The sequence below is a fragment of the Rhineura floridana genome, chromosome 1 (assembly GCF_030035675.1).
Source record: "Rhineura floridana isolate rRhiFlo1 chromosome 1, rRhiFlo1.hap2, whole genome shotgun sequence".
Classification (NCBI taxonomy): Eukaryota; Metazoa; Chordata; class Lepidosauria; order Squamata; family Rhineuridae; genus Rhineura; species Rhineura floridana.
The window spans coordinates 242,257,494-242,269,794 of NC_084480.1; the positions used below are offsets into that span (position 1 = coordinate 242,257,494).

The 12,301-nt window shown below is 41.4% G+C and overlaps 1 protein-coding gene across 9 annotated transcripts in view; it reads left to right on the forward strand.

The window, feature by feature from the left end:
• The window catches only part of DLGAP1 (DLG associated protein 1), a 554,365-nt gene that overhangs the window by 420,311 nt on the left and 121,753 nt on the right, over positions 1-12,301 (forward strand). For all 9 annotated transcript variants that reach the window (XM_061596062.1, XM_061596071.1, XM_061596069.1 and 6 more), the window contains one exon: positions 5,997-6,174. In XM_061596062.1, coding sequence (XP_061452046.1) covers positions 5,997-6,174 — 178 coding nt within the window. The remainder of the gene's footprint in view (positions 1-5,996; positions 6,175-12,301) is intronic.

Consider the following 12,301-nt stretch of genomic DNA (forward strand, 5'->3'; position numbering starts at 1 on the left):
TCTACCTCTGTCCAAAATCAGATTTCTAGGGCCTCTTGCAGACACCGTCCCTTACCCAATTGATTTCAGATGACTAAAGCGGGAGGGAGAACCATGCCAGGACCCTAAAGATACCTAAAGTTTTCTTGTTATCTCCATTAAGTTAAGTGGGTTTACTCTGAGTAAAACTTAGTTGATACCCAAAAACTTTCTTTTAAAATACTGTATATATTTTCTGTTGAGTTTTCAAAAGTTGTAATACAAACAATTAAACAAAAACAAAACAGAGTACAATGGTCAGAAATGTTGAAGCAAAAATTAAACTCAGCCAGAAGGCACATCCAGATTATTAGAGAATTCAGTCTTGTCAACCATCCACAAGATCATTTTTCCACCCCCAATTCAGCTTGCGACATCAAACCTGAAAAGCTGACTCCCTCTAAGCAATATATGTGTGAGTGGGGGGCGGGGTAAATAACACCACAAGTTTGACACCACAAACTTCCTCACCGCGTTCTTCTCACAAGTAACGCAGTCTCCTAACAACACCGTGCTCCCAATCTTTAACCTGAATTCTGATTTACCGCCGCAGCTCTGCTCACACTCATTCTATCGCTCCTCCCTTCTCCCAGCAAGCTTCACGCAACACATCTCCCCTGGCGCCATTGCTAGGATGTCTGTACAGCGAGCAAGGCTGTATAGGGCGATTGCTAAGGGCCGCGCCAGAGAGGAAGGCATTGCTTGCAAGGGCTCGTTGTTTGAAGGTGATAGTCTCTCTTGCTTTCTTCCCCTTCCCTGCCGTCTGGATTTGAGGGCGTCACTCCAGGACTTCCTTCCAGGGAGCGTTCTCATTCTTTTCAGTGGCCCGCATTAAAGGTTTCCTCCATGACAAAGGGCAAAGCACCCAAGTGACGTGGGCAGGGCAGCTCTCTGCCTGCCACTTCCCGGTGGCGGTGCCTAGGGCGGGGGGCGGCTTTGGGTGTCACCCCCGTCTCGTGGTGTCCCCTGGTGCGGCCCGCACCCACCGCACTGCCCTAGTGACACCCCTGGGAGTAGTATATTCATCATAATGCACAGAACTCTTTCTGGGGAAGAGTGTGTTCTTTACTGTCTTTCGAGTCATGAGTTTGTTAAGCATCTTCTCAAGTCCAACTCTTTCACCCTTTCTGTTACAGTTTAGGAGAATATCACATGGGCTATCCCACTGCTGATGCAGTCACCATCAGCATCAAACATCTGTGAGAAGGGGCCCTGTACATATATGGACATATGCATGTAGACCTCCTTCATACAAGATAGGATCCTGATTGCTCCAGGATCGGGGGGGACCTTGCACAGTGGAGCTGTATGTGCATACCTCCTCTTCTCATCCTCACTGAACACATAAGTGGCTGGGGGCATGGTCACCTGGCATCACCCCACTCCTTACTGAGGGGTATTCATCTGATCACTCTGATGTATGAGGTCAGCATGTCTGGTAAATTTTAGGTTTATTCCAGCTGCTGTGTCTTTTGTTGCTCTGGCAAGGAAGTACCAGCCCTTGCTTCTGGGAAGTTCTGGACTTTTAGAGTGATTACTTGGCAGCTTTCCTGGGGTGAAGGCAGACAGACTTTTAAAGTGTGTTGGAAGTAGTTTGAACACACATTTTCTTCATTCTGAAGTATTTGATTTCAAGGGAGAGAAAATGTTCAAAATGCTTCCACCATACTTTATACAATGTCTATCTTAATTCCTTGAAACCTTGCATGTGTACAGAGAGAAAGAAACGGAAATCCATTAATTCTCTCTCTTTTCTTCAACCAGATATAATTCTGTAGCAAAAAAGACATGTGGGCTGAATGATCAACGGTTTTGAAAAACATTGCAAACAAACATGTTTTTTCTTGTCATGGCCACTGATTGATATACACATTTTAAGATGCACAATTAGTATGCATATTTTCCAGGAAATATATGAATTCCAAATGGAGAACTTGATTTAAAACAAAAACTAAATCAGCAATTTAAATTGCTTTTATTTAAATCTACCCCATGTTCCAGTGCCCCCCTCTTTTTGTTTAAAATATATTTGGGTCTTTTTCTGTCACATTTTCATCATAATGGTAAATTGTGTGTGGCCAACAGGTGATGAATGGCTCACAGGCTGGATATGGCAACTTTATCCTGCCTCCCTGCAGCCCAATGACTCTTACCATCTGCCATCATGATGAAACCCAAATATATTCAACAAATATAAGCAACAGAAACAACAAAAAAGGATGTTGCGAGTGTGACACGGGAGATTGATAAAGGTGATGGATGAGTAACAGGATAGCAGTTTTAGCCTGCCACCATGCACCCCTATCAAATTTTAATCAAGCTGTGGAAAAAAGATTTTAAGAAAAACAGAAATATTTGGGAGGTGTTATGCTTCACGTTACTCCTCTATACTTCACTGCTGGTGCAAACTTGTAATAGAACCTGACCACTATAAAGTGGTTGGTTTGTGTGGCAACACACACTTCTGGCCTGTGGACCACTTTCTGCAGAATAGAGTGGTCCCAAACGTAGAGAAGTTGGACATCCTATCGCCTGTTACATTTTTAAAACCAATATTGTGTGGAGTTGGGTGGTCTAATATCAACACCATTCCCTGTGGCAACACAAATGCAGCTGCTAGCAGCAGCAGCAACAGCATTATTTAAATTTATATTCATTTCTCTCAAAAGAAGCCCAAGTCAGCAAATAACAAGTGCTAAAATGATAAAAATATATTAAAGCATCTTAAAAACAAAATATCTGAAAAACAATTCCAATACTGATGCATACTTACTGGTCCGCTGGTTCCAGTGCATTTCCACCTCTCTTTTCTGAAAACCAGGGCACGCAACACTAGTCAAACCCCACCCCTTTTTTCTGTAAAAGCTAGTGGGCGCAGCTTGAGTCCATTTTTTTAAATACACTTCAAAGAGTCTTCACAACTGATTGGCAGATCAACCCATTCCTCCTCCAGGTGAGGCCACTGGAAACTTGCTGTGGGGGCCTAGTGTGTTCACAGCCTGAGATAATAACACCAGCCTTAGCATGGATCCTATGGCTGAGCTGCACATCAGTTTATAGTTCAGGTGTATGTACTACCCACAGGTTAATGCCTTTATGGAAATACCAGGGCTGGCCCTACCATTAGGTAGATTGAGACCACTGTCTCAGGTAGCAAATCCTGAGGGCACTGACAGCAGCCTCCTGGCTGTTCCTCCTGAGCCCCCAGCCATTCCTCTATCTTGAAGGATAGAGCTGTGTGTGCCACATGGCCAGCCTGTATCCCCTAAACTAGTCTGCTGTACTCAGGTGTATTAAAAGAAGCAAAATATCCAGGCAGCAAAATGTCTTTGGGAAGCCCTCTTTCTTTCTTTCTTTCTTTCTTTCTTTCTTTCTTTCTTTCTTTCTTTCTTTCTTTCTTTCTTTCTTTCTTTCTTTCTTTCTTTCTTTCTTCTTTCTTTCTTTCTTTCTTCTTTCTTTCTTTCTTTCTTTCTTTCTTTCTTTCTTTCTTTCTTTCTTTCTTTCAACCTTCCTCAAGGTAGTATACATGGTTCTTCCCCCCCCCCCATTTTTTATCCGCACAACAATCCTGTGAGGTAAGTTAGGCTAAGAAGCAGTTACTATGATTACATATGTAATGGTTTTATATGTAGAATCACATGCTCAGAAATTAGCATGTTCATTTTATCATGCAGTCAGTGGTTACTTACAGTTAACCAGCTGTTCTCCTGCATGAAGCCTTCACACAGCAAGATTTTATGGCCATCATGAAGAATTTGACATCTGAAACCACTCTTTGACTCACAAGACCTTCTCTCAGTCCCACCAGTGAAAACAGCTAGGCTGGTGCGGACCAGAGAGAGGGCATTTTCGATTGTGGCCCCCACCCTCTGGAACTCGCTCCCTTTTGACCTCCAACATGCCCCCTCCCTGATGGGTTTTCACTGAGCCTTAAAGACCTGGCTATTCAGGCAGGCCTATGGGATTTTTGAGGGGGATTAGTTTTTATGGAATCTTAACTGAAGATGGTTTTAGTTGAATTGATGGTGATGTTGTGTTTTGCTGATTTATATATTATTTTATATTGTACTTGAATTGTTGTATTGTATTGTTGTACATCGCCCAGAGTGTCCGTTAACTCGGACAGATGGGCGACTAATAAATAAAATTTTATTATTTTATTATTATTATAATTTGTAGGTGGGTAATATTCCCTTCTCCTTTCGTCTAAAGGGAGGTGAGGTGGTTTCCACTATGCTTTATGGCTAAGTTACTTTTCCTTTGTCGTCCTCCTGGGAGGAAGGAACAGCCATCAGTTTATCATGTGGATAGTTTCCCTTCAGGTTAATTTCAACAATCAGCTCTTAGAAGTTCCCCAGCTTCTTTCCTGAGATGGGGTTGGCAAAGTTACCAAAGTGTAAAAACATGTATATGTGTTTAGATTTGGAAAAGCAGAAAGTTGACACCAGACTCATCACATGTAGAACATATCAGGGACTCTGTCTTATATGTGACTGATATTTCCTGGTTCCTGAAAACAAACTGTATACCCAGGCAGACCACATCAGGGGTGGAAACACTGTGCCGTCCGATGAAATTAGACTCCAACTTCCATCAGCCCCAGCCAGAATGGTCAATGGTCTAGGATGATGGCAGATGTAATCCAACAGCATTGGGAAGGCACAACATTGCTACCCTAGATATAGACCCACACTGTTGTTTGATGCTGTTATAGCCAATTTGTGGAGCTAGACTAGCATAATTTCTTAATGAAACCAGTTCTCCTGCTTATTTAAGCAGTTTTTGACAGCTCTACATCTGACCTGATATTTTAATATCTAAACTAAGCTAGCCTCACCATGATGAAAGATAAAGGTCATCATCTGGCGAGGCTAGCCATGTAGGCTGGGCCACATTCTCCACTTTCCACTTCAATAGCATTTCTAGCATGGGGTTTTGCTCTAATTTCCAATAAATTTTTCTCCTTGCGGGGTTAGGACTACAACTTGAAAGTGTGAGCCTCAGACATTTTAGTCCTGAAGCAAAGAATAAAAATGATACCACTACCCCTTTTCAAGTCAAGCAAAACCTTTTTTTTTAACTGTATGTTTCCTGGTGAAATAGAGATAAGTGGCTAGGGATCAGTTGCAGAAGTGGAGAGCATTACACCTTATTGCTTCTCCAGTGCAAATGTCTTCAGCCCTACTTTGCACATTGGAGGAGGCAAACACAGGACTGGAAATTTCATGTATGCCACCATATGTCTAGTTTTCCCACATGTCCTTCAGGAATTGACTTTGTATGTGATATTTCCACTGGTAGTCCCGTTCTATTCCCTCTCATTTCATCAATGCAGAGTTCCATGGAAGTAATTGTATGATATTGTTTAAGGGTTGATTTCCAGCAATGGCTTATTTATGAAACTCCACTCAGCTGCATGTCCTCAGAGGAGTGATCAAAATCACAGGAAGATTGATCATACTTTAAGCACTGCTTACAATTTGCATCTGAAAAACTAAAAAAAAAGCTTTATAAAAAGTCAATTTATTTTTATGCTCCAGCAATTTATTCCTCTTTCTTAAAATAAGGCAGCCATTGCAGTCTCCTTGTGTTAAATTAGTGTTTACTGCACTGCTTGTCAAGCTGCCATGATGGAACTAAGCACTTTGGCGGTTATTAACAGCAAGATGACTTGCTTTGGACTGTGCTGTCAATAGGTGTAATGCAGATGGTGCTGTTGTGACAGGCTTGTCCTTAGAATTAGAAGGAAGATGACGTGAGCAAATGAAATGAAATATCCCACTTCCTGTACTGTACTCAGTTTATAAATGACTAGGGGTACTTTTTTTGGTGTGATTTGTGTGTATGTGGTTCAGGGGGGTGCTTTCCCCCCCCCCTTTGAGTCTTTGTTCACTCATGTTACAAAGTTTTGTCATTGCCAATCAGAGAAAAGAAATGTAATATGACTGGATGATTTATTCCTGCTTTTTTCCTTCAAGGATATCTAGTGAACATTCTCCAAAGCTTCAGATCCGAAGCCACAGTTACTTGAGGGCAGTGAGTGAAGTTTCAATCAATAGGAGTCTGGATAGCCTGGACCCTGCAGGTTTGCTTACTTCTCCCAAATTCCGTTCCCGGAATGAGAGCTACATGAGGGCCATGAGCACTATTAGTCAGGTGAGTGACATGCATGCACAACTGAGAAAACATAACATCAGTCACCACCAAGTTCTGATGAGCAGGGACCTCATACAATAAACAGGGGCCTGAGTAGTACTCAAGTGAAAGCAACTATCTAATTGCATTGCACAATATTTTTTAAACACTTACTAGTTTAAAACCAAATTCCCAGCATTCTATCATACTCATAGGAGCAGGCTTGATTTCAGCAGCTGGGGAGACCAAAGGCAGCAAGCAGGTCTAGCCACTACCTGAATGTAGTTGGCAAGTGTATCTCTTCACTATTTTCCCCTTTACTTTCTCCCATTTGTTAACAGTTGCCATTCACATCTGTTGAAAAAAGCAAACCGCTTGGGGAAAACATCTGTGACAAGTGCAATACTAGCCATAGACTGATACTCTAGGCAAAAGGCATCTTTGATGCTCCTCTCAGTTTGTTCAGTTTTTGGATAGCTTGTTTTTTATTGCATTTATAGCCCGTTTCAAGACTTTCATGCATGATTTGTACTCATGTTTGATCTATATAGTGTAAGGTGATAAATTTGCACACATGGATCTGTTCACTTCTCGCATGTACAGCATGGGTTGAATGGGCAGTGATGTTGTAAATATTCACACAAATAATAAAAAAGAATGCTAATGCAAGACTGGTCACATGGATAAATGTTGGCACCTTGAGAAGTTAAAACAAACTGTTTGCATTATTTACTTCAGCTGGTGAATGGACTGTTAAATAGCCTGATACAGGGTACACATACACACACATACACCCTAGGCAGTCACTAAAATCCATCTCTGAGTGATCTGAAATATGTTCCCAAATCCCCCCCCCCCTTTTCTGCATCTGAACACTGGATGAACTAGTCCTCAGTGACATGGATTTAATGAAAGCAAAGAGAGAAATATACACTACAGTACCCTTGCACTATCCAAGCCTTCTCATCATACACACCACACCATCATAATGATGGACACTCTTCTGATGCTTTAAAAAGAAACAACAGCAACATGTGCTCAATATATGCTCATATCTTTCCATTTGCATTGTTATTTATATGCCACTTTTCTGTAAGATATATTCAAAATGGCATACAAAACCTACAGATCAGTAATAAAAGCAGTAGAATAATATCATCTTTTAAAAATATTTTAAAGCAGAAGCAGAGGATAAATTAAACATTATAAAGGAAGTTCAGTACAACAGCAGTCAAATCATAAAACGTCAAAACTTCAAATCTATTACAAGCCTTGGTGAACAAGCAGGCTTTAACTTGTTTTCTGAACAATAAATGGGTTTGAGCCTCTATTACCTCTTGAGGGATGGCTGTTCCACAAAAATGAGACACTATCCCCCATCTGCATTCACTTGATTTCAGCTGATGGGGACCTCTTATGGAGATCTTAAATTTTGGGTAGGTTGTAGAGATCTTAAACTTCAGGCATATTATTAAAAGCACAGCTTTGGGGATTTTTACTTGTAATATTCTTATACCATAGAATCATAGAACAGTAGTGTTGGAAAGAGCCTATAAGGCCATTGAGTCCAACTCTCTCCTCAATGAAGGGATCCAGCTTAATGCATACCCCAAAAGTGGCTGTTGAGCTGCCTCATGAATGTATCCAGTGCTGGAGAGCCCACCACCTCCCTAGGTAATTAGTGCCATTGTTGCACGACTTTCACAGTTAGGAGGTTTTTCCTGATGTTCAGTCAAAATCTGGCTTCCTGTAACTTGAGCCTATTATTCCGTGTCCTGCACTCTGGGATGATCATGAAAAGATCTCGGCCCTCTTCTGGGTGACAATCTATCAAGTACTTGAAGAGTGCTATCGTATCTCCCCTCTATCTTCTCTTCTCAAGGCTAAACATGCCCAGTTCTTTTAATCTCTCCTCATAGGGCTTTGTTTCTAGGCCTCTGATAATCCTTGTTGCCCTCCTCTGAACCTGTTCCAGTTTGTCTGCATCCTTCTTAAAATGTGGTGTCCAGAATTGGATGCAGTACTCAAGATGAGGCCTAACCAGTGCTGAATAGAGGGGAGCTAGTATTTCACACGATTCAGAAACTATATTTCTGTTAATGCAGTCTAAAATAGCATTTACCTTTTTTGCAGCCACATCACATTGTTGACTGATATTCAGCTTGTGATCAACAACAATTCCAAGATCCTTCTTGCATGTAGTGTTGCTGAGCCAAGTATCCCCTATCTTATAACTGTGCACTTGGTTTCTTTTTCCTAGGTGTAGAACTGTGCACTTATTTCTGTTAAATTTCATTCTGTTGTTTTCAGCCCAATGCTCCAGCCTATCAAGATCACTTTGAATTTTATTTCTGTCCTCCTTTCTAACTGAAGAAAATTCAAAGTAGGTTATGTTTAAATACCTTCCTCTCTCCATTATTCAGTGGTTTTGGCAAAGTGTGAGATTTTCTTTGAGAAAATTATGCACCCAGTTCGATTTACTATGAGTAGAGCTAAGCCAGAGGTCTTCTTCCTTATCTGAGCTGCATTTACTAAATACACTTGAGATCTTCATATGTCAGCACCACAACCCCACAAAAAATCAAATCAAAATCAAAATACAAGAGTGTAAATATTAACGCCTTGTGATTTCTGCCTCTCAGTTCTGTGGCTTACGTTCACCATCTAAAGTTCTCTTAATGCTGTGACGTATTCATCATTGATCACTCCTGTTGAAGATTTTGTTTCCAGCTTGTTTTCTGTACAGATTTTAGTTGTTTTATTTTTTGTTAAAGTCTTTAGTGTGTTTTTTAAACAAGTGAAAAAATGGTTTAAAAAGCCCTAAAGTAAAATGTTTTTTAAAAAGATGTTTGGTGGCATTACCTTGGAAGCTTGAAATGACAAAAAATAAGTAGCCTTATTAGTTATGGGGTCATTAACACAGTTACTTGTTCTTGTGATTTCATGTGTGAATGTTTGTTTTTCTTATGGCTGAAGCTGATAGGGATAGTATTAATTCACTATTTAATTCATTAATTAAACAGAGCAAGCTTATTTTCACCTTTGACTAAAAAGAAAAGCTTGGAAATGCAGATTCCTACAGTTCAAAAGTCAGGAGGGGGAATAAATCAAATATATATATTAAAACTTATCATCAAGACCATTTCTCTCTCTGGGTAGGCTGACACATGGTTTCTCAGTACTTAAAAGTTGGCAGTACTAAATGAATTCATTCCTACTTTACCAATACACCCACTGCTGGTGTGGAAGGCAGAAACTGAAAGCCAGCTGGCACAAAGAAACTGAAGAGAGAGACATTTTTATTTAAGGAACCTAAGCGCCCGCGCGCGTGCGCGCGCACACACACACACACACACACACACAAACACCATGGATTCTTCTATGTTCCTACAGAGTAATTTTTTCCTGCTAATTCCCCCCCCTGCTAAACTACAACCCACCCATAAGCCAGCCTTGCTTTTGAAACACTGTGACACAATGAATATTAAATGGTTGGATTCAATTTTGTCTTTGCCTAGAACACATTTGTCAGTCCTAGCTTTTGGTTCAAAACTCAGTCATTTAATAATTTTTTTGTGTCACCAGCAGCAGTGGCTGGCAGCTTATAACTTTCCCAAGAGTTTTATGGGTTCACTAGTGGGTTCTTCATTCACTTCAAGCATTTAGGGACAGCTTCATTACTTCTACTGCATTTTCCCTCTACTCCATGGTAACATAGCAGAAGTTCCCTCAGACATTACATCACAGTGTTCTGAGCTCTTCACTCCTGCTTCACAATATAGACTGCCAGTTATGGTTGCTGTGAAGCATGGTGGTTGTGGTGAAGCAACATCTCTAGATGTTACAGAGAGCAAAGGTGGAAAAGGATGTGCAGTAGTAGTTTGCAGCTGCAGCAGCAACCATCCATTTCCCATAACATACTGTTTGGTTCTTAGATATCACTGATGTCTTTATTTGCTTGCTTGCTTTGAAATTTGGGCTCAGATCAAGCACTCAGATACCATGGTAAAAGAATCCCATCTCCTCCCAGGAAGAACCCATCATGTACAGTTACTGCAGTCACAAAATAATGGCAAAGGAAAACACTAATGTACAGGCAATTAAAGATCTGGGTGTATCTGAGAAAATGTGTTCTGTAGCAGATAGTGAAAAGATGAGAAATGAAACAAAATTACAGTGTGTTCCATAAGGTCAGAGTCATGAGCCATTGTGGTGATGTGATTAGATTGCGGGCCATAGCTCAGTGGCAGAGCATCTGCTTTGCATGCAGAAGATCCCAAGTTCGATCCCTGGCATCTCCAGGTAGGGCTGGCAATTTCCCTTACCTGAAACCTTGGAGAGCTACTGTCTGTCAGCGTAGATGATACTGAGTTGGATGTTGCCCCAACATCATGCTGCATGACATCATGATGGCTTATGTTTTTATTATATAGTAAGATTTATATGCTGCTAAATTGTATTACGAGAGCCAGTGTGGTGTAGTGGTTAGAGTGTTGGACTACGACCTGGGAGACCAGGGTTTATTTATTTATTAAATTTATACCCCGCCTTATGGCAGAGTTGTGGCATAAGTGGCCACAGCTGCAGCAGCATACAGAGTCTCTCAAACACAGCATCCTTCCACACACACCCAGCTTCAGGCAGCCCCTCTCCTTTATATACCTGGAGCAGAGAAAAAACAGGATGGCAGAGTTGTGGAGTAAGTGGCCACAGCTGCAGCCATGAAGCTTAGTGGGTGACCTTGGGCCAGTCACTGCCTCTCAGCCTCGGAGGAAGGCAATGGTAAATCACCTCTGAATACCGCTTACCATGAAAACCCTATTCATAGGGTTGCCATAAGTTGGGATCGACTTGAAGGCAGTCTATTTCCATTTTCAAACTGTATTGCAAAGGAACTGCTGGCTAAGCAAGAGTTCCCTTTAAAACAGGGGTGGGGACCCTGTAGCCCATTGGCTATTTGGCCCATGAGGTCATTTTGGGTAAGTGACACCTACCCATCATGATGGCCAGGGCTCTAAAGGAACAACTAGAAGCTTAAAGTGGGCTACTGGTTGTTCCTTTGCTGAAGCAAGGTGCACTCCCAACTGCCCATCATCTGATGGGCAGTAGGAGCTTACCTTGCTCAAGGTGAGGGAAAAGCATTTTCCATTCAATGAAAACCACAGCTCCCTCCGAGTGTGGCTCTTTGAAGTCACCCTGCACAGCTCCTTTCCACCTCTGACATCAGGGGTGGACAGAAGCACCTTGGGGAGGCTTCCGAAGCATAGGGCTGGGAACCCATGCAAGGGGTTTTGACAGGTGGGTTGCCCACCCACCAATCAAAGTTGGCCTTCAGGGTGGGGTGAGAAAAATTCTCCACCGCTACTTTAAAAGTAGACTCTGCCCATGCAACCACTCAGAGGTTGAAATGGTCTTTCATGTATTCTTTTGCTGTAGTTTTTAGAGAGTTAGAGAAACATCAACTCTTATAAGGTGGTTTCCTGGTAAAATTTTGGAGACTCTTCTGAGGATCTTCCTTGAGTGGATCATTAAATTTATTATTGGGCAGGTAGCAAAATATCTGGATGCTGTAACATCTCTTAGATCTGCTGATTGTTAGTTCTTAGCTTGTTATTTTTGTATGTATTGGGTTGTATATAACAAAATTGATCCGTTAGCACAAGGATTGCTGCTTGTGCAATTCTTCCTCCCCTCTTCCTGTGTATCCACTGCACCCTCCAAAATCTGTTTCAAGGGTCCCCCCAACCTTTGTGAGCAGTTTTGGGGGGGGGTCACAGGGAAAGGACAAGGAGAGGAAGTCTCATTGTGCAGCTGGAAGCCTTTGCATGAACAGGTCAACTTTATTAGATACAATCCTGTTGGCTTACTGAGGCTATGATTCTGTATTTTTTACCCTGTATTTTGTCTTAGCGTTCAGATGACCGTAATAAACACCTTACTGAGAGTCCATCCATTTGATACAGTAGCAATGCTTGATATTTTGGCAGTTTAGGAACTCAAGTACCATATTAATTAATTTTTTAAAAAATCTGTCCTCCTCCTACTCCTCACAAATTAGGATTAGAAATTATTCCTTTAATTTAATTAAAACTGACACCAACACTGGAATATGATTTTAAAAGCTTGGGGGACTTAACTGTGGCTTTGC